The sequence below is a fragment of the Triticum urartu genome, chromosome 5A (assembly GCF_056163025.1).
Source record: "Triticum urartu cultivar PI428250 chromosome 5A, HENAU_Tu73, whole genome shotgun sequence".
NCBI classification, from domain to species: Eukaryota; Viridiplantae; Streptophyta; class Magnoliopsida; order Poales; family Poaceae; genus Triticum; species Triticum urartu.
The window spans coordinates 23,113,171-23,135,491 of record NC_141877.1 but is presented as its reverse complement, the minus strand read 5'-3'; the positions used below and the strand labels follow the sequence as shown (position 1 = coordinate 23,135,491).

The following is a 22,321-nucleotide window of genomic DNA, read 5'->3' as shown; positions in this document are numbered from 1 at the left end:
ATATCTGGATTGGTTTGGTTTTGATGTGTGCTGTGGATTGGACTGGTTTTAGTTTGGATGCCGAACTATTCCCAGGTTTAGATGAGACGGGCATTGCCATTGTCATTGGCATTGTTTTATTACGTAGATGATAGAAAATAGATTGATTGGCCATTGCCAGTATAGGTTATCACTATGATTTATTATATGTATGATCTTTGTATTGTACTATGTACAATTCAACTTAGAGTTCAACACATTCTGTGTAGAATGGAGGAAGCACAATGTGGACGCTGCAACTCACGGTGCCGGACCAGCCTTTCTATTGCCACGCTGTTCGGCATCTACTTCCAGCCTTCTTTTGTTTTTGCAGCGGTAACAATTTATATGAACCTTCTGACAGTACATTCTTTTTGTTTTTTTGCTATTTCCACTAATGTATTGTGTCTGTTATTTGTTTTTATCTTACATAGATCATACCATGCAATGTGAGATTGGCATTCAATGAGCTCGTCGCAGACACCGTGACCTTCGATGCTCTTGGGGGCCCATACACTATGCAGGTCGAGAAGGGGCGAAAGATAACCCAGATAGGAGGAGATGATTGGGATCGTTTCATCGCCCGCAACCGTCTTAGTGGGGGGGGGGAATTGATCAGCTTCTCCTTCAGAAAAGATAGGCCCAGGATTTCTGTTATCTATCTAAATTTGATTCCGGATAGTGAGGATGAAGTTCATGAGGAGGAAGATGGTGCTGAGTCAGATGATGACGATTCTGATGATGATGAGAACCCACTTGTTGAATACCTGTATGCCCAAGGACTCAGACTGGGCGACGAGGAAATCGGCAACCTCTGGGACATGCTTCCGCTATGTGAAGACTACCTAGGGAAGCCATTCGTGACCCGCCTCACAAGGACGAATGTTAAACGGCATATCATGGTATGTTACTTAGTGTGGTAATTACATGATATACATGCTTAGTTAGTGTAGTAGTTCATATGATATGCATGTTGTAGTACTGTGATGAGAGGCCTAGTTTAGAATTCATTTAGTGAAGAATTTTATGACATGCATGTAGTGTAGTAATATGCGATGATATGCTTAGTGTACGCAGTAATCTAATGATATGCCTAATTACTGTAGTAATTTGATGCTTGGCGTATAGTGTACTGATGTGATGATACATATGCTCAGTGTTGAATCCAATGATATATGTGTCTTCAAGTGTATGCTTTGTTGATAATTGCACGTGACATGATCATATATCATGTCAACTGTTTTGCTATTTCCATTAATGTATATGATCATGTCAACTGTTTTCAGAAATTACCTAAGAGGTTACTTGATAGCTGTGGCATCGACCCGGACGAAGAAGGCATGGCTGCTGGACTACGCCTTACCAGAACGGGCTCCATCACCAGCTGTGCCTATGCAGTGGACACGGACGGTCGCACTGTCTTGAGCAGGGCAGGGTGGAAGAAGTTCCTTCGTGCCAAGAATCTTCGGGTAGGACAGGCCATCCTACTCACTGTTGCGAACACCCGTCGCCATGACTTGAGGATGATGATCACCATCCACCTCATTTAGAACTGCGGTGGGCCATCTATCAATCTGAAATGAACTTGTTATGTTAGCTCTTGTTTGCGAGTACTTGTCGTGTATTACCGTACCTATATCTACTCATATCTAGGTACTATTGCTTGTGATGGATTGCAACTATTATTAACTGGTACCTAATGCTCTACTAGCTATGATTATTCCACTGTGTGATGTTTTATAGGCTGTAGTGTGACATGGTAACTGTTATATATGGTAGAGGCTTGTCTCTAAGACCTTGTACAATGCAAGGTGCTTAGGGATGTGCTTCCACTGTGTGATGTTTTGTATGTGCCAGGTTGTAGTATGAAATGCTAACTGTTCTATATGGTAGTGGCTGGTCTCTAATTGGACCGACATGTTGAACTAGTATCAATGGTAGAGGCGTTTCGTTAGGCGCCACATCCAACAGTTCACATAATTAATTATCCAAAGATTAAGGTATGAAACCCTTGGTCATACATAGCAACATTTCGTTCCTACAAATTAAGGTACTTCCACATTCAAACTAACTAATACTACAAATTCGAAGGAACTACTTAATACATTAACAGCACATAGGGAAGTAGCACTCGTCCAATGGCTTGAGAAATGACGAACAAAAACTGAAAGAAGAAGGATCAGCCAGTAGCAGCACCATCAGCCTCCCAGCCTCACAACTTCAGCCAGCCTGGTGAACTCCAGGTTTTTTCATGCAAAACACACATGTGATGTTGGAGGCAAGAAAATAAATATGCCAGGGGTCTTGTCATGGCATCTAATCGCACGGAATGCTAGTACAAATGATGGAGAACAAAACATCCAACATGAGCAAATTCATAGGAGTTCTAGATCCATGGATACCATCAAGAAAAAATGCTCAGTTTTAATTCAGACACAAGACTTGGTGAAAACATGCATATTTCATATCAGCAACATTGATATGGCATCTTTGCAAGCTTGGGTCAGTGACTTGTCTTGTGTTTCATGGCATGACAATAATTTTAACAATAAATAGACATGAAATTGACCCAAACTCATGTACAAAGTTAGGCCATATGATGCATGGATTAATTCGTACATAAATGACAAAATGCCAACTTTGTATAGAATTTGCAGTATTGAAATATTTCAGTGTGTACCGGTGTGTACTGAAACTGCAGTAGTGAAATAATTCAGTGTGCATCGGTGTGTACTGAAATTGTAGTAACGAAATATTTCAGTGCCTACCGGTGTGTACCGAAATATTTCAGTGTCTACCACCACTACAACATTACAAATTTTGCCTAGGGCAGTACCGAAATATTTCAATGCCTACCGGTGTGTACCGAAATATTTCAGTGTCCACCACTACAACATTACAAATTTTGCCTAGGGCAGTAACGAAATATTTCAGTGCCTACCGGTGTGTACTGAAATATTTCAGTGTCTACCACTACAACATTACTAATTTTTCCTAGGGTTCATATGATGCCTAGGGTTCACATACATCATAATCCATCCTCCAAATCCATGTACTCAAATGTTCATGCAATTCATTGAGATTAAAATGCCATCTAGCCTTCCCTCTCTGAACTATTATGATCAGTATCACCACGATGTAAGCACGAGCAGTAGAAAGATGAGGAGTGAGGAAGCTTACTCTAAACATAGCTACCGCCGCCGTTCAGATGAGGAGAGCGGCGAGGGAAGCGTGGAGAATGGCGGGGAAGCGAGGTCGCGACCATTGTCCTCCTCATCTTGCGCTTCGAAGTCTCCGGTGACTCGGTTGAGGGCTGCACAATCTGCAACGGCACCTCGTGCACGGTGGGTTCCTGATCAAGTGGATGCTCTACCCTGGATCTGAACGCCCACCACCTCCGCCTAGTCCACTCGCTGGACGAATTGGCCTGCTCCATCGCCCAGAGGAGGATCTCGATCTTCTGAATCGGTTGCGCGGGCTGGGGGAAAAGCTTTGCCCTCTCCTTCTTCGTCAAATTCTTGAGAGTGGCCATTGCCGTCCAGCTCATCTGCCTTGTGTTGTCAAACCAAGAACGGATCTCCCTCAACCTGGCCAACTTGACCTGGTCGCCGCCGGCGATCTGCACGAAGTCGGTGTTCTCGCCGCCGGCCATCAGCTCGATCTGCCGTGGAAGAGGGGGTGGGGGTGGGTGGGGGGGTTGCCTGAGTGGAGCGAAGTTGCAGCGGCAAGAAGGAGGAGATGACTGCGGTGGACATGGAGAGGGAGGAGATGGCCGCCGATGAGTAATTATGGAATTTGTAGCACCATGGCGGCGGTTATTTATTCGACGAGAGGGGTGGCGCGTGCAAATTTTCCTAGGACTAAACTGCCCCTAGATTAAAACGCGTCCCCACCTTGTGACGAGTACCGGCCCCACTCGTTTTAGTACTTTCGCGTACTTTCATCGGAGTACTACCCAGTACTTCGTATTTGTCTGCCGTTAGATCGACATCAACAAACGGTTCTAAAAAAGCCCAACCACTCTAAAACTTGTATTCCCAAAAACATCGTCTTAGGACCCTTGTCGATAGATTCTTTCTTAATATCAACATAATATGTCTCTATATCTGTCATTATATGCAAAAAATAAACATGGAACCGCAGCCTGAAATCCACCTCATGCCCTCTAGCTCGAGGCACTTCGGTGCTCTCTCCGTCGCTCGTCATAGCAACGATGGCGCACGCCCCCCTCGTCAGCCGCTTGCAGCACCACGACTCACTGCGCCCATCAAAAGTTCATCGCAGCAAAAAGTGGCAGACGTCACAGTACTTGATCCATCATCGTCATAGAAAGCAGGAAGCACTTGTCCGGCCTGCCAACAGTTGCAGCTCCTCCCAGCTGACGAGTCCTGTCGCCGTAGCAATCTTCAACACCGGGCGTAGCAAAAAAACAATGACAGATGCAGCAAAAATGTCGTTGCCGACGTCACGTGTGGCGGCGTCATCATGAATGGTTCCAGCAAAAATCATTGCTGGTTGCATCTTTTTGTCTTGCCGTTCGGCCGTTCCCAGCACGCCATCACCGATACAAGCACGTCGCTCCGCTGGTCCCAGCAAAAATCATTGTCGGTTGCATCCCAACACACCGTCGGCGCCCCTGCATCACCATCGTAGCACATCGCCCTGCCGATCCCAACGACGCTGGACGAAAAGGAGAAAAAAGGTGTTGCAAGACAGTGAGAAGACGAGTGAGAGAGATGACTGAAACGAGAGAGAACGAGTGGCTAAGATAAAGATGCAGGAGGGGATCGAATCGTCTGGATGCGTGTGTCAGGGATGACCAATAGATGAGACGTGATCGAACAATTCACGGGCTACAGGCGCAAGCTTCCGCCGGCAGCCCAAAAGGAATCATTTTCATCATTTTCCTTGTGTAATACTACTCAATTAGTTTCAGTCTGATCCATCATAGTTACGTCAGTAACTTTGTCAATCAACATTTTTAAAGCAACATCCGAAGCCAATGGTTTTTATATTGATCTTCAAAAGTAAACATATAAACATATTTCAAATTTTATAAATTAAAATGGGGAATGTTGAATATTACATTTTTCTAAACCAAAATAACTTATTAGGAATCACATGTCAACATATGAAAAATGTCATAGTATACGAGAACAAGTTCTGAATCGTGCTCAAAATAAAACATCTTTCTACATGCAAGAGATACACGGAATGCATGAGATACACGGAAAAATGGCATAGTATACGAGAACAAGTTCTGAATGGTGCTCAAAATGGCATAGTATTTTTTTTTGGAAAAGAAGGTTATCCCCCGGCCTCTGCATCGGAAAGATGCATGCAGCCATTTTATTAAAAAAAACCGATAGAACAAAGTCAGGAGTGCAAAGTACTGTTCACAAAGCGCAGTAAAAGTAAAAATACAAATACAAATAAAAATGGCATAGTATACGAGAACATTGATTTCTACATGCAAGAGATAGACGGAATGCATGAGATACACGCTGACCAAATTGTTGAAGATATGTTCCAAAATAAGCTCACTTTCACACCGTATATTTTATGGAAGAAAGAAAAACCTGCCAACATAGTAATACCTACTACAGATGAGACAAAGAAATTCTAGTGTTGGATTTGGGAACTTAATTAATTGGGTAGTAGCCTCACAGAATTTCCAAGAAAAATGTGGTCCTCCAACTTCTTATGCATGTTAAAGCAACTCATTTTGAGTGTAGAGAGCCAGCTTGTGTTGCTTGATCAAATGTTTGACAATCATACACGTTGATGCATAGCTCAAGGCCATATTCCTAGTTTCCTCTGTCAACGCGATAACTGTAAACCATAATCAGAAGAAATAGAAATGAAACCAGCATGAAATCATGCAATACATACCTAGTTGATCTGTACGGTTTGGCAAGAATAGTCTGTAGTCCATCGCAAAAAAAACAGTCTATAGATTTTCCTTAAGAAAAGGAACAGCATGTAGAACTGTGTATTGTCTTCTATTTTCTCTCTTCTGATACATCATGGCAAAAAAAATTTACGATTACTCACACATTGTAGAGAGATAGTAAACCAGCAGGTTAGCAGAAAACTTAATTAATACACCATGGATTATGGCCAAACTTTTTTGATAAAGCAACCTACCTTTAAAGGGATGACCATGAGTAAGTGGAGCACCTAAATCCATTAACCATGGATCTCTAGAAAGACATGTGTATATTCTCATCTAGCAAGATCTGGACGTGCTACACCCACAACACAGCAAGATCAGGGAGTGCCTTCAGTTTCATTCAAACCCTGCCAGCTATGACATGCTTCAGATCATAGTATTCTTCTAGCATGTAGTCGTATCGTGGTGTGGAAGTTACACCAGTACCTCGTGGTGCTGGCCACGATGCTCGCCATCGCGACGTCTCCAAGCTCAACTTGACCACCGGTATGTTTGTCCGAGGCGGAAAGAAAGAATGTGGGTGAGCTTGCAAGGTCTGAACTACAAATTGGTTTAATATATACTAAGAGCTTAGGTTGCTGATAGAATGATAAAAACAAGTAGGTATCCTAATTTGATGAAGTTCACCGTGCGTAGAATATTAAATTTGATAAGTTGTCATAGTCAGATTATGTTTAGGAGAACTGATTAAAATGATGATTATCTCAGCATGGTCGACCTGGATTGTACTACCCAAAAGATGACTCCATGCACAGAAGGATAACAACAAATTATACAATGTATGAACTTTCAGGTAACAACTCTTGGCAATGCAAAAGATCCAAATGATGCATGACAAGTAAATATAGTAAACTTAAACAGATGTTTCTTTAATTAAACAAGTCCAAGCAGTACATAGGTTAAGTAATTTGATGATAAGCAATTTTGAGCATCTACATGTACACTTCGATTAGTGCATGGAAAGAAGAGCACATGAACAACCATTCACATGACGATGAAAATAAAAGGAGCTGGGACATGACACTACAATTGGATTGCATTACAAACATTATAAGCAAAGACAATGACATGAGACTGCATTTTTTATTTAAGTTGCAGAATTGCAGAACAAACGATCAACATAGATGGCCCCATAAGTGACAAGTGAGTGCAAAAATGGTAGAACTGTGCACAGAGATTCATTTATTATTTGCTTAATCAGACAAGAAAGTGGACATGACAGTAAGCAGCAAAAACTAAAATTTGTGGTGACTAAAAGAACCTATCTTCGTGGCGCACATTATAAGAAAAACCATATCAGAGGATGAACATGCACGAACTACCCAAACAACCCAATGTTGCAGAAAAAATGCATATAAATGAATCAACCGAGCTCCTGCCCACGCAGTCGAACCTCTGGATGCCTGCATTGGTGGAGCGTAAGCTGCTCACTCACCTGAATGCTTCTGGAGGGGATCAATCCGAATCGAAGCTGCCAAAAACCAAGAGCGGCGGGTCAGAAACACCAGGGGCAAAGACGGTCAATGACACGGTCACCGGCGCCTCGCACCAGCGGTTGCGGTCGCGTCCTCAGTAACGTCTCACCCTCGTCGCAATCATGCTCAGCCCCTCCCGACACTCGTCTCAGGTCAAATGCTTCATCATCTCATTAAATCTATCTAAGTCACAGATATTGATCTCTGCAGGCCATTTTGTTTGAGTATTATAAAATAAGAAAATGAATTGAATTATAAAAAGCAACGCAAAAAAACCAATTTCATGGAAGGCTAATATTTTATTTCATAACTGAGATACTACAAAACTACACAAAAAATCCAAAACTACTACTTCTGATTCAAATATTGCACTATTACAATATTGTGACAGTTGTCTACATTTATTTATAGAGCGCGCGTTTAAACAAATGAGACATACATTTGCAAGTGTTTCGTACTGCTTACAGCATCATTGAAGCATCCTTCAATCCTAATAATTCTAGTCTCATTCAGTGCCAGATTTGTAACCTTGAAATTAAGGTGCAAGTAATCTGAAGGAAATTAAATGGAAGAGAAAAAGGTAAGCCAATTAATTATTATGGACATTCAACATCAACTTTGAGAATTAGCAGATACAAATCAGTGTTGTCAAACTGACCTAACATCTTTATCATCTTGATCCAATAATACAACAATGTAAGAAACATGGTTGTATCTAACCGAGAATAATATAACAATCACTGTATAAAGGAAGCAGCAATAAAATCGAACTTAGGCTCAAAACTGATGAATTGTAAATTGTCTTGCAGTGGCAACTTAATTTCGTGAAGCACACTGAACGAATCATTTTTACCGTTTCTTTCCTGTGATAAGTGAGCTTACCGCCTGTAACCTTCCATCAGAGCAAACAGACACCACAGTTGTTGGAGCAATGTTTCAGTCTTTTTGTGAAGCGAAAATTATCATGACACTGAAATTTGGTGCAAGCATCATATCTTTCGTAATTCAGTAATCAAAATGCAAAATATGACCAAGACTTATTGCTGCACCTTATAACCTGAGATCTCTGCATTATGTATTATAACCTAAACAAATAATCTAAATCTCTTAAGAAAATTGTTGGCGTGTGGATGCTAGCAGGAAGACCTTGATTCGCAGGAGGCCCCTGAACACCTTGTCGTTGTCCTCAGTCCTGATCCAAGTCTCTTGCCACCCACCAGTACCAGCCACGTCTTGGACGAGGAGGACGCCAGTGCTATGGCGGCGGCGGCGGCGAGCATGCACGTCACCTCGAGCATGGTCCCTGTGCGTGTCCTCTCCGACGCCGGCCAGCCTCTTGCTGCCCACCAACGCCTGCCATGCCTTGGACGAGGAGGAGGGGGCGCTAGCGCCATGGCGGTAGCAGCAGTGAGGCCGGAGACATGGAGCGAGGAAGACGGATTCTGAGTTCTGACGTGGCCGTAGTGCCTCCCACCGCCTCGGTGACCATGTAAATCAGTTCGAGCCGGACGTGGCAGAGGCGCGGGCGTTGTTTACTTTGTTAGCATTAGCATGCAGCGGGCAGCAGCGACGGCGAGGTCGGTGTGGTCCTTGGCAGCGCAGAGCTGGGTGCAGGACTCCGCTATGAGTGGGGAAAACTCGTCGATGATGCAGAGGAGTGCCTAGACGTGGGCTAGCGCCAGCGAGTTCTGGCCGGGGTTGGAGGACCGCAACGGGTGAGCCATGGCGGCTGGGGTTAGGGCACCGCATCGAGGAGGATGAGGCGGGGATGATATTGATGTTTCCATAAACGGTTTATTCATGGTGAAAAAAGAAATGTAAATAGCGCTGGGGGAGAACTTCGATCGATGGGGTGTGGGGCCTACGAAGTGAAGAGAATAATTACCATATTCAAAATTTCCTGAGTTATATATGGACTTACCATACCTGGATTGATTTATTACTATAATTATCATATTTGAGATTTCTGACTTTATAGCCTTACCATACGTGGATTAATTGTGATTGATTACCATAAATACGTTGGGTATTGCCAGCCAGACGAGAAAAGAGGAAAACCGGCGGGAGGGGGGTGGTGGGAGGTGGGACGAAGAAAAACCAGACGAAAAAAAGCCAGACGAAAAAAAACCAGACGAAAGTGGTGGGACTATTCAACTAACTCGTCCATTAGGAGTAGAGATGAGCAAGACAAACGTTGGCCAGCCAGATTCTCATCTGCAAGACAACAGATGGATGCAACAGAAGAGGATGATACTCTCTGTATTCTTCCCAACGGGAATAGAGTTTGCTCCCCATCTGAATTCTTTGTTTTGTTTTCTATTGTCTTTTCTCACAATGATAATTATTAATGGAAGAAAATCAGTAATATTTCAACTGGATTTAAACCGACTGAGTGCATCTTGTAACAGACCATCTCAGGCAGTGGAGAACAGAGTTTGCTGCTTCTCATTGTTTGTCTGGATTATCTCGCAGTAAGTAATTCATAATAATTGGAAGGAAAACATTACTACTGCCACAGTAAGCTTTCCAGGTCCAGCTGAAATCCACTACCTGATCAATGAGCTGTTTTTATTTATGTTTGTACTTTGTACTAGTAGTAGTAGTGCAGTAGTAGTAGCTAAAGAAAATCTGTAATGAAACAGGGGAGGGAGTCGGTCCTCTTCCCCACTCCTCTCGAACGAGAGAGAAAACATGGACCGTCGGATCTGAGCATCCAACAGCCGCGCCTTCTTTCACCTCCTCCCTATTTACAAAGATAAACATGGCGGCGGCGGCGTGCCGGCATCCTGCGTGTCAGGATCTGTACTAACGAAACTGAAGATCTGAACACTTATACTGTAGCGAGAACTTTTTCGGCTCCAGTGACATTCTCGGTCGTCTGATCTGCATCCGGTGGCTTCCGCCGCTTCATACCGATACGCAACGGCCAGCTACTTCTGGCCGCAGACCTCCTATCCGACGGCTGCCAGACGCCAAGCGGTCGCTGTTCACTTTTCCGACAATATTACTCTAGCTTCACTGCTTTTATCACTTTGTTCCTACTTTCTTTGGCTATTAAAGCCCCATTCGGGATCCATAATTTGTAATAGGGGCTGTCCCCGAGCGGCCGTTTTCTGGCTGGCGTAGAACCCTAGCTACAGTAGTATATGATTTGAGCAATTCATCCATCTCAAGTTGCCTACTTTGCTGTGTTTGCACATCATTTGTGAAGAACATCGACAGTTCCCTAGTTAGGTCCTGTCAATTGGTATCTAAAGCCCATAAAAATCCTTCCCCTGAGTACTCTATTTTAACAAAGCAAGTACTGTGATCTGGTTTCTAGGATTGATGATGCAGGCGGGATATCAAATTATTTGCCACTGGTCAAGTATATATAGTATCTAGGTCTGTCTCACCGCTATTCCTGTGTTTTCTCCTCCGACCGAAAAGAAGAAGCATGCTTTTCCATGTTCTGATGCCAAAAAAACAATTGAGTAATTCTTCATTTTGCTGATCTGTTAACTGAATTTGAAGTCTCAGTCTTAGGTATTGATTTTTAGGCTGTCGAAAAAACAAGGTGCATTGCTCGTCACTCTACAAACTAGTTAATAATTTGTAAAATTGCTCATTGTATTTTATATTAGCTTCATGAGAAGGCATTTGTAAGTGCACGTGGCTCTGAGGATTCATTTTGCGCCCTGTTCAAATATTTTGACCAGATATAAATTCTTCCTTTTAGTCATATACATATCGACATACATTGTCAGTAGTTCCTTTCTTTCTTTGAACACTTGCAGACAAGATGTTTCTGAATACATTGTATATAGTGCATACACACTTGTAGGCCGACTACTGGACATACACTTGCAGGATCAGGATCTGTATCCAGCTAGCTCTTCTTCTACATCCAGAATGCTTCATGCGTGAAGCCCGGGATGTACTTGCAGACCGCGTAGCATTTGGTGACACGGCGGACGGTGGGCTGCAGCTCCCCGTCACGGCTGTACTTGAGGCCAAACACGGTGACATGGAGCGCGCAGCCGCGGCCGGCGCCGTAGGCGCCCCCGGGCTCCACGCCCTCCTGCACCACGCTCTCCACGAGGCAGAAGACATTGTTGCCCATGTAGGTGAGCGTGGCTCCCAGGCGCCGCTCCCGGTCGCCCTCGCGAAACATCTTGCGCTCCGTCTTCCTCCACTCCGGCGCCGCTGCCGCTCCCGGCGTGGCCGTGGCGGCCTGGCAGCAGCAGATGTAGCCGTCCTCATGGAGCCCGACCCAGGCGTCGAGCTCCCTCTCGTAGTAGCCCTGCCCGTCGAAAGGCAGCATCCAGTCCCCGTGCGACCTCCACTCGCGCTGCTCCGTGTCGAATGAGTAGGTGCCCGCGGGTACCCACCCCCTGCCTCTCGTGGAGAAGAATATGGTGCGCCCGTCCGGGTGCACCGCGTACGAGACGACGGTCTCCTCGTTGCCGTCGAACGGCGCCATGGGCGCGGTCACGCTCTCCCAGGCCCACTCGTGGCTCGGGAGCCATGGCTCGGCGACGGCGGCCGGGGAGCGCGCCCATGACAGCGCGTGCACGGACACGCCCATCAGGTGCCCGCTCGGGTGATTTGATCTGCCGCCGTGGTCTATTTTTGCGAGCGTGTACAGCTTCTCGTCGTTGTCCTTGCTTTCGCCGTGGCCGGCAGCGACGAAGACGCAGCATGGGTTCTCGGGGAGGCAAGGGCCCATGGACATGGCGGCCGTCTCCGTGTCGTACACGAGGGCGCCGGTGGCTTTGGGGGAAAGCTGTTTCTTGTTGGCGACGAAGATGGTGGTGCCCAGGCCGGCGAAGAGCATAGGGGAGTGTCGCGCCTCGGTGATACGGACCGCCGGAGGGTCAGGGAGACGCCTGAGGGTCCCGCCGCCGTCGTCGTCCGAGTCGTCGAGGAAGCTGAGGGCGTCGAGCTTGTGGACGCTGAAGCCTTTGTCCCAGTCGTCCAAGACGAGGTAGAGGTGCTTGCGCCGCCGCTTGCCGCAGTCGCAGTCGCAGCGCTTCTCGCTTGACTCCTGACGCCGACGTTTGGCCATCGTTGAGCCGGCGCTGCTTCTCGGCGCTGGTGGGTGGATCGATCTAGGAAATTATCAGGAGCCAGCCGGTACTATATATAGTACGTACTAGTATCAAATGAGTATATCAGACGGAATTCTAACAGAATTTGGAATCCGAGATCTGCAATGGCGAGGAAAGGAAGTGCTCGCCTCGTACGCACCACGACACCAAACAATCCGAGTCGTTTGCCACACGTCCATGGAGGGCTTACCAAATAAGTCCCACTTTTTTCAAACAATCACACTAATATGGACAGTTAAACAATAGGTTAACCGACCAAAAAACATCTTATATTTTAAGACATAGGGAGTATAATTTTTATGCCCCATTGAAGCACACGAGCAGTTATCTAGTGATCATGTAATATTTCGTGAACACTACAAAGATGATAGAGGAATGGAATGAAATAGCAAAAAAGCATTTAGAAGTGCCCGCAAAAATCAATCGGTTATTTGTCAAATAGTTAATGCATTTGAAATGGAAGAAAGGAGAAACATAGTTACACGCTAAAATAAAAACAAGAACAAAAATTAATGAAATTGTGTAAAGTTTAATAGGGTACCTAGGCAAAAAACTCAACGTAAGGTTTTTCGGGTATATCAAATTTACTTGAAGTTTGATGCGTATATGCCCTAAGTGTGGTAACCCACCTTCCATGTTTGGGTCGTTCACGAGGAAAAATCTTTTACCATGGATGTCATAAAATTACACAACTAAGAGAAGTTCATTGCCGGAGCAAATCAACATGGGTATGCAATAGTGTTAACACAAAGTAAGCGCCATTTGTGGTTTGAGCTCAGCATTTACAAAAAGTAACGAGTGAAAGTAGCATTCCTCATGAGTATCATCCTACCATCTATTTGTGAGTGTCGATATCCACCATGCGTATCCAGAAGCAAAAATAAATGATAAACACTTCAATCATAATATCTAAAGAGGAATACAATGTGCTAAGTTGTATACAAATACTTTTTCCGTGAATAACCCGCAACAAAACAAAAATATACGTGAAAAAAGCTCTTTACCTAACCAAATACGTAAATAGGGATGAACTTTTGAAAATATTGGAAAATTCAGGGAGTGTGGGTTTATATTTCCAACTAATAACACTAAAGATGATATGCCACACACGTCATCATCATCAATACCCAAGATTTAATCTCTAATCTCTAATCATCTCTCATCATTTCAAATCATCTAACTTTCCAGCCGGTCACCCATCCTCTTACTACTCTAGCCTGAGCACGCTTAACTTCCGGGTTCTATTCCCCCTTATTTTCAAGTCTGCACTTGTTGTTTTCCTGACAATAGTAAGATGTCAATCCTATTAACCCTCAGGAGTTTAGCTTGAGCATGAAGTCACATATTTCACTGTTTGAGTTTGAAACTATTATTCTAAAAAACAATAATTATTTAATAACACTAATATTTCTTGAATAAGTAGTTTGACCATAGTTTGACCGAAATTCAAAAAAACTGAAATAATTATTTAGTAACACTAATATTCTTGAATAATTATTTAATAACACTAATACTTCTTGAATAAGTAGTTTGACCATAGTTTGACCAGATTTTACCAAAATTCAAAAAAACTAAAATTTAAGCATAACTTTTTTCCTTTTAGAATTTGAGGATTCTAAAAATTTGCAAAACGTCCTACGGCCATCAAAATTGGATGCGGATTTTCGTGCTGAACATTTTAATATATTATACGTTTTTTCCAACATCGTATGTAAAAGTTATAGCCGTTTACTTTTTCATAACACTTTTTTGCAAAACATGTCTAAATTTAAGTTTTTTAATTATCCTAACTAGTAAATGTAGTAATATAAATTTTTTAAAGTTTTATCATTTTCTTTTGTTTTTTTAAAACTGAAATGGCGATACAGGAGTAGAGTTTGAGACAAGAACCCCTTTAGTCCCAGTTTGAGACACGAACCGGGACTAAAAGGCATCACACCCTTTAGTCCCGATTCGTGTCTCAAACCGGGACTAAAGGTCTAATCTTTTCTCAAACCGGGGCTAAAGGTCTAATCTTTAGTTCCGGTTTAAGATACAAACCGGGACTAAAGGGCATCACACTCTTTAGTCTCGGTTCGTATCTCAAACCAGGACTAAAGGTCTCATTTAAACCGGGACTAATGGCTTTAGCATTAATCCCGGTTCGTAATACAACCGGGACTAATATGTATATTGAGCTGTGACCAAAGCCCTGTTTTCTACTAGTGTTGCGATGCGTATTAGGATAGGAGTATGTGCATTACTTTGGCTATTTGGAATATGGTTTTTAACAGACAAACTCGTATAATTTTTTGGCAGGTTATCTACAGGGCTACAATTTAGATCTGTATGTGGTCGTTACTCACTCTTGTGGGAGTCGGGGAGCCTTTGGTTATAGGGTCTGTCTGATGGGAGATGGTAGCTTGGAAAATTTACAACTGACGGGAGATGATAGCTCGGGAAATCTAGAGCTAGTAATATGATGTTTAGCCATCTAGTTCTATTTTTGCCGGTTGTGGCAATTTTTTTTTCTTGTTTTGCTCGGTGTAAACTTGTTCTAATCACGGTCTTCGAACACTTACTTAATAAAAAAGGGCTTCATGCATCACTCTAACGCAGAAGCCATAGGGTAATCATCCTTCTCTACAAAAAATAATCTGAGGCAGTTGAGACCTGTGAGGCAGCCGTGAGGAAGAAGAGGGGAGTCAGCTCCAACATCTCGTTTGCTGACAGAAATTGTAAAATATCTGCTAAAAAATTTAATCTATTAAAACACATACAAACATCTACAACATGTCTACTTGCATTCGGTTTTGGGTTCCTCGTCCTCGTCTCATCAGATGGAATTCCATCACGTACCCAAAGCATTCCATCCAGATATATCCAGGGTCTTCACTTTCGGCCGTAGTAGATGGCCTCCTCCGCATCCTCGCCTGGACGAACCACGAAGTCGTCGAGCCCCTCGTCGCCGGGCCGGTACAGCTCGAACTTGCTCAAGTCCAGCGTGGCCCACATCTCCCTGGCCCAAGCCTCCGAGCCGGCCCTCTCGCCCAAGCCTCCGAGCTCCACCTCCACGTATCCCTTGGTGAAGAACTGCTCCACGACGCCGTCGCGGAACTCGTTCCACATGGCGTCGATCCTGCCGGCGAGCGCCGCCCTCTCCGGGTCCTCCGGCGTAGGGCAGGCCTCGCTCTTCAGGGCCAGGATGAGCTTGACGTCCGACTCCGACAGCCGCGGCTTCCGCCGGGTGCTGGCCCCGCCGTCGAGGTTGAGTGGATTTAGCGGACCACGGACGCCGGCAACCTCCATCGATCGGACACTCCTCACCGGCGATCGATCGGTAGATGTGGTCTGCCTTTCCGGCCGATTTCGAAGTTGGATTGTGTGGAGCTGTGAGGGAGGGAGGTGGAGGAGACGGCGATGTATATAATGCCTTCGTTGCGACTTATCAATCAGTCGGAATCGGAAATCGGGTACGTCGCGGAGTGCCTCTCCGACCCGCTCCGATCATACTTCCTCCGTTTCAAATTACTCGTCGCAGAAATGAATATATCTAAAACTAAAATATATCTAAATATATTCATACCTGTGACAAGTAATTTAAAACAAAAGGAGTACATATATAATACTCCTGAAAAGCGTACAATACGCTGTAAATTCATTCCTAATTAGAAAAAAATACTTTTAAAAATAAAAGTCGGAGTCTGTTATTTTCTTAACAGGTACAAACGCGAACGCTCATAATTTTTTTTAACAGACGTAAACACTTATATACATGTCTCTTCTTTTAAGATAATACATACGCAAATGCTCATATATACGCGCATACACTCACACACGCAAAATGCCGTAGCCACCTCATCGCTAACAGAAACATCTCCTCTCACTAAATGCGTATCGCAAAAATTCTAAAATAATTACATTAATGCATCAAAAAGTTCTAAAATAATTACATTAATGCATCAAGACTTGAACAATTCTAAAATAATTAGATTAATGCATCAAAAAGTTCTAAAATAATTACATTAATGCATCAAGACTTGAACCTTGATGGGCGGGGATAACACAATCCTTTTAATCACCCAACCACAAATTGGTTCACAATGTGGATGCGGTTGGTTTACGTCATCGGGTCCTTTTTTTTGCGGGATCCGATCACGACGTTTTTTTTTTCTTTTTTTTTTCAGGGATCCGATCACGACGTTGTACATAATACTAATGGAAAAAACCTACAGTACGTTGTAGATTACAGCACGGATAGAGAAGTAATACTAATGAAAAAAGCGTATAGTACACTGTAGATTACAGCACGGATAGAGAAGTACATTACTACGTACGTACTGTAGGTGCGTGGTGAAAGTGGAACTACGCAGTACAACTTATTACAGTGCCACGCACGCTCTTCTGCTAGGCTGCTAGCCTGCTACCTAGTAGCCTAATTAATCCTGCCGCGTGCGCGTCATCCTCTTCTCGTTCATATCGGCGGCCGCGGCCACCGCGTCTGCGACGCCCTTGCCTCCTCCACCGCCTCCCGCAGGGACGTTGCGCTTCGCAGCTGTCGCCACCGCAACGGCGTCCTCCCTCGTGGCCACCTTGTTGGCCGGCAGCACCGCTGCGGCGCTGCCCAGCACGTCCCTCAGCCGAACCTTCTCCTCCTCCGCGAGGCCAGGCCTCATGTTGGTCTCCGCGGCCTGCTGTGCCGCGGCCGCCACACCGCCCGGCACGACGCCGCCCAGCCCGGTCGCGCGCGTCTCGGCGGCCTGCACCGCTGCCGCGTCCGCGAGGTCCACCGGCCTCTCGCCCGCCGACGTCTGCGCCGCGGCCTGTAGAGCTTCGCCGATGGTCACCGCGTCCGTCGCCTCCTCCACGCCGGCGCCCGGCACCGGCACCGTGAACTGCGCCATCACCTGCATGCATGCATATTGCGTGCGTGTCACGCGCGTACGGACGGACATCACGTCGCCGTGCAAGTTCATGGAGCGCGCGCGTGCATGCACACGAGGAGTATATAGTATAGACGCGCGGTTGTTACCTGGCCGCCGGCGGTGGCGGTGACGACGCGTCTCCCGGCGTGTGGCTCGTCGGTCTCGGTGACCCGGAGCTCGCGTTTCTGCTGCTGATCATCATGGGTGGTGAGGACCTCGTCGCGCTGGCGGCGCGCGTCGTGGGCGGCGGCGGAGGGCGGGTAGACGTCGCCGGTGCGGACGGGCTGGGACTGGTCGCTCATGGCCGGCGTCGGCCTCGCTCGATCGATCTCTAGCAATCCGCGCGAGAGTTAACCGGGGAAGGCTGCTGCTTTGGCTGGCTAGCTAGCTTGGCTAGTTACTGTGACCCCTTTGAGTTGCCGGGAATAAATGGTGACGACGAGAGGAGAAGGGAAGGTGGTAGAGCGGCGCGATTTGGCGCTGCCTGCGAAAGCTTGCCACGGCGAGCTCCTCTGCAACGACACCTGCAAAGTAGAACGACACCTGGAATGACACCTCTCCACTGCAGGGCACGTATGCGGCACCGCTATGGACTGTGGGGCAGTGGGCTACTATTGACGTGACTTAAAAAAAACTTCTAATATATTCATTTTTAATCATGATAATACAACGAACATAAAAAATAAAAAATATTATCAGATTTATACACCACCTAGCAAAGATTACAAACACTGAAGCGAGCCGAATGTGCGCCGTCGTCATCACTCTTCCATTACCAGAGTCAGACACAATTTGTTGTAACAGACAGTCGGGAAGTCATAATGCAAGACCCCATAGGACCAGCGCACCTGAACAACATCCACCGCCGATGAAGAAAAATGTAGATTGGAAAAACAAACCGAAGACACACGAATGTGGAGGAACAACGACGAGATCTGAGCAAATCCACCAAGACAGATCCGCCGGACACATACCTTCACACGCTCACCAACGATGCTAGACTCACTGCCAGAACAGGGCTAGGTGGTGAGATCTTTATTCCAATCTTCAAGGAGCAGCCACCGTCTCGTCTTTCTGAGTAGAACCCAAACCCTGACAAACTGAAAAAAGCGACTAAAAATGAAACCCTCCCACCAACCTTTACTAGGATCCACCGTAACCCATGGCTCTAGGGCCACTGAAGACGAGGCGGAACTGCAACGGAGCCGGCAAGAGACATGAACCCTAACTTTTGTTTTGTAGGATTAGAAGGCAGTGGCTGTGTTCTCTTCTGGATCTATCAGGCTAACTTGTCGGAGGAGCTGCAATAGGTTACTATTTGTGTGACTAAGAGCATGGTTAATTGTATAGCCAGCTCCTGCCTATATAATCGTGTCATATTATGTATAGTCAAGCTTATAGCTGGTAAATATAATATACTCTTTTCGTTTCTAAATATATGTCTTCATAAAAATTTCATTATGAACCAATACAAATGTATGTAGATGCATTTTAGAGTGTAGATTTATCCATTTTGCTTCGTATGTAGCCCATAGTAGAATCTCTACAAAGACTTATATTTAGGAATGGAGGGATTAGTTGCATATACTCCACCTCACTCTCAAAGTATCTGAGCACGCGTGCTACAGCCGACTTTGACCCGCGGAGAAGATTTTTGCTGGAAGATTTTTGCTTCTTCCGATTTTTGTTGCTTGGCACTCTGACCCCAGCGAGCGGGAGATGTAGAGATGCTAAAACTAGCCACCCGAGCGCTATCATCACTGGAAGCTGAATCTAGCAAATTGTTTTGCTACCATCATTTTTTTAACTGAAAATGGCTTCAAATCTTTTGTTTTCATCATATTTTATTTTTGTTGGATCCAACTATATTTTTTCTTCCATCATGACGACTGGCAGCGACACAGCGACCGATTGCTGGCAGTGATGATGACAATTGGCGACCGACGGGGAGGGCAGCAACAGGCAAGTGCGCCGGGCGGTGCTTCAAGGCCAGGCGCATAGCTCATCCATGAAGGCGCGATGAATTTTTTTTTTGTAAAAGAAGACGCCTGACAAAAGAAGATGAAGGAATCATACGGCTACGCGTTATTCTATCGGAAGATGCTGGTACGACCGGCCTAAAGTTAGGCTCATGCACCGGCGCCTAGTAGTGCCCTTTCTAAAAACACACCGAACGTTTTCGTTCAGTCTACTTGGAGTTCCGATCAAACATTTCTGTTCGCTGGCACGCCGGCGCCCATATTTCTCGCATTCAGCGAGAGGGGAGCGACCAATCGCTCAAGGAAATGCCAGATGGGCCGGCCCGTGCGCGCGGAACCAGCAGCCTGATTTTGGTTTAGTTTTTTTTTCATACTATTATGTTTTCATTTGCTGCTTTCTTTTGTTAATTTTATTTATATTTTAGAAATATTATAAATATATATTTAAAACACTATTCAAAAACATTTGAAAAGTGTTGAACATTTAATTGAAAAAATGTTGAACAAGTATTTGAAAAAATGTTGATCATGTCTATAAAAATGTTGAACATGTACTTGAATTTTTTTGAAACAGGTAGTTGAAAACTATGTTGAATAAGTGTTTTAAAACATGTTGAACAAGTATTTAACATAATGTCGATCAAGCATATGAAAATGTTGAATAGGTATTCGAAAAATGTTGAACAAGTATGCAAAAAATGTTCAATAGGTATTTGCAAAAAATGTTAAAAACAGTATTTGAAAACAATGTTGAACAAATATTTAAAACAATGTTGATCATGTATATAAAAATGTTGAAAAAGTATTTAAAAAATATAGACCAAGTATTTGAATTTTTTTGAACAAGTATATAAGAAAATGTAGAATGAAAAAAAACCAAAAAAATAAACAAACTAAACCGAAGGAAAAAATGTTGACCATGTATTCAAATTTTTTTAATTTTGTATTTAATTTTTTTATAGAAGCAATGTTGAACACGTATTAGAAAATTGTTAAATTTGTATTAAAAAGTGTTAAAATAGTATTAGAAAAATGTAGTTGACATATTAAAAAAATATAGAATGGAAACAAAAAGAAACAAAGAAAACTGGCAAAAAAGTAATTGTATGAAAAACAACATAAATTTACCGACATGAACTACCTACATACATTTCTAATTGTACCACATGCTTTTGGTTGCCATGGCAAAACAACACATCTATAAATTTACCGAGTTTAGTTGCCATGGCAAGTTCAACAACTTTTGATACCTAGGCAATGGTAATTGTATGAAAAACAACATGGCAAGTTACATTTTTTTTGCCATAAACAGTCATGGCAAAATGTATCAAAAGTCAGGTTCCCCCCTAAACATGTCAAGTTGTAATCGGCAACACAACTTTAAAAAAGTAGATTTCTAAAAAAGTTGCCACCTAACAACTTAAGTTTAGAAGATCTAAAAAGTTTTGAAGTTTAGAGATGTCAAATATATGTAAGTTTACATCTGGAGCATTAACTAATGACGACAACATGGATACAAGCTGGAAACAAACAATCACTCACACAAAGTTTTCATGATTTTCAAAAAATAAAAAAGTGCCACGAAAAATCACATGAATTTTGTCATATAGAGCGCATACTACATCTACCTCGATTAGCTGTTGGACTGGACATGGCAACCATTAAGTGGCAAAATATACTGTGATTTAGTGCTATAATTTGGGCATGCGAATCAGAATGGTAGTTTTGACCAAACTGGTAGTACTGAAAATATAGAGCACACTCATTAGAAATAGAGATGAGATTAGGCCTGGGAGCGGCTTCCGCAATGATCTGGAGCTTCGTCGTACCCAAAACGGTAGCAGTGCAGAAACGTTTCAAAACACCGCATGTCCCTGCGTGTTCCTCATGATTCTGGGCGCGCAGAGCATGAACCCGGCGATCACGTTGTCTTGGTGACTCGGTGGCCAAGATTGCCGAGTACTCCAAGGACATCACCAGCTGCTCCAACATCATCATCGAGGAACATATCAACTCCAAATTCGGACCTCGTCCAGCCTTGAGTCTTGGTGACTCGGTGGCTCTAGCTCCCCAGCGCGGACCTGGAGCCCGGTGGCAAATGCCCGATCATCCTCTCTCCTTCAACGCGCCACTCCTCCCTCCCCGGCATTTCATCGCCATCTTCCCAACTCTTCTCGTCGGCAACTAGTCGTGCTCGAGCCGATAGGCGCGGCCCTGGAGTGCGGCGGATCGACGAAGGAGGCCTCGGCACCCACCTTGGCGGCATGGGAAAGCATGCGACGCTTGGCCCTTCGCTCACGACAACGGGAAGTGGGAGCGTGACGGCCCGGGCCTCGGCAATGGCAAGAAGCGCACAGAAGGAGGAGGCCTCGTTTCTTGCCGCGGCGGCGGGGGAGCATGCCGCCGAGACCCTGGTGCTCCTGCTCGTGCGACCGCCGTGCGGCGAGGAGCCCATCCATGCGTGACTGGCGGTGCACCTCCACACACGGCGCGACATAGGCGGTTGCTGCAGGGGTTGCACCACTCATGTTCCCGGATCCACGGCCTCCAGGACTCATTGCCGACAACTGCTCGATTCACCGGCGTTGCCGCGTGGTTGGGGAGGAAGAGGGGGGGGGGGGGGGGGGGGGCAAAATAGAAGTGGGAATCTTTGGGGGTGACATGGATGAAATTGTTCGGTCTGGGCTTGCTATGACCGAACGGGTGGATGCGGCTGGCGTGGCAGCCTCTTGTGCTTCAACTTGTGCTTCAAGATGCGTGAACGTGTTTTTTTTACGAGATGCGTAAACATGATTCGACGGTACTAAAATCGTGACGTTTGGCACCTATCGTATCATTTTGGTCACTTCAAAAACCAGGGACGAGCGGTTTTCTGGGTGACGTGGCATGGGTTTTACCCAAA

At 44.8% G+C, this 22,321-nt stretch overlaps 2 protein-coding genes across 2 annotated transcripts; one reads left to right on the top strand and one right to left on the bottom strand.

The window, feature by feature from the left end:
* Positions 1 to 249: 249 nt before the first annotated feature.
* On the top strand, positions 250 to 1,568 carry LOC147967633 (uncharacterized). Its single transcript, XM_087522494.1, has 3 exons — positions 250 to 354; positions 453 to 920; positions 1,305 to 1,568. Exons 1-3 carry the CDS (start codon positions 250 to 252, stop codon positions 1,566 to 1,568), a joined length of 837 nt encoding a protein of 278 aa, XP_087378620.1.
* Positions 1,569 to 16,787: 15,219 nt separating this feature from the next.
* On the bottom strand, positions 16,788 to 17,878 carry LOC125555472 (late embryogenesis abundant protein 3-like). The gene is made up of 2 exons (XM_048718415.2): positions 17,548 to 17,878; positions 16,788 to 17,422 (listed from the first exon to the last, which is right to left on the bottom strand). Exons 1-2 carry the CDS (start codon positions 17,740 to 17,742, stop codon positions 16,955 to 16,957), a joined length of 663 nt encoding a protein of 220 aa, XP_048574372.2. The 5' UTR covers positions 17,743 to 17,878; the 3' UTR covers positions 16,788 to 16,954.
* Positions 17,879 to 22,321: the final 4,443 nt, after the last annotated feature.

What these genes read in the sequence shown, in the direction of transcription:
- LOC125555472 (XM_048718415.2), bottom strand. Translation starts at nt 17,742, where the DNA reads ATGAGCGACCAGTCCCAGCCCGTCCGCACCGGCGACGTCTACCCGCCC. An exon ending in CCGCCACCGCCGGCGGCCAG is followed by an intron (nt 17,423 to 17,547) that starts GTAACAACCGCG and finishes GCATGCATGCAG; the next exon opens with GTGATGGCGCAGTTCACGGT.
- LOC147967633 (XM_087522494.1), top strand. Translation starts at nt 250, where the DNA reads ATGGAGGAAGCACAATGTGGACGCTGCAACTCACGGTGCCGGACCAGC. An exon ending in CTTCTTTTGTTTTTGCAGCG is followed by an intron (nt 355 to 452) that starts GTAACAATTTAT and finishes TATCTTACATAG; the next exon opens with ATCATACCATGCAATGTGAG. An exon ending in ATGTTAAACGGCATATCATG is followed by an intron (nt 921 to 1,304) that starts GTATGTTACTTA and finishes AACTGTTTTCAG; the next exon opens with AAATTACCTAAGAGGTTACT.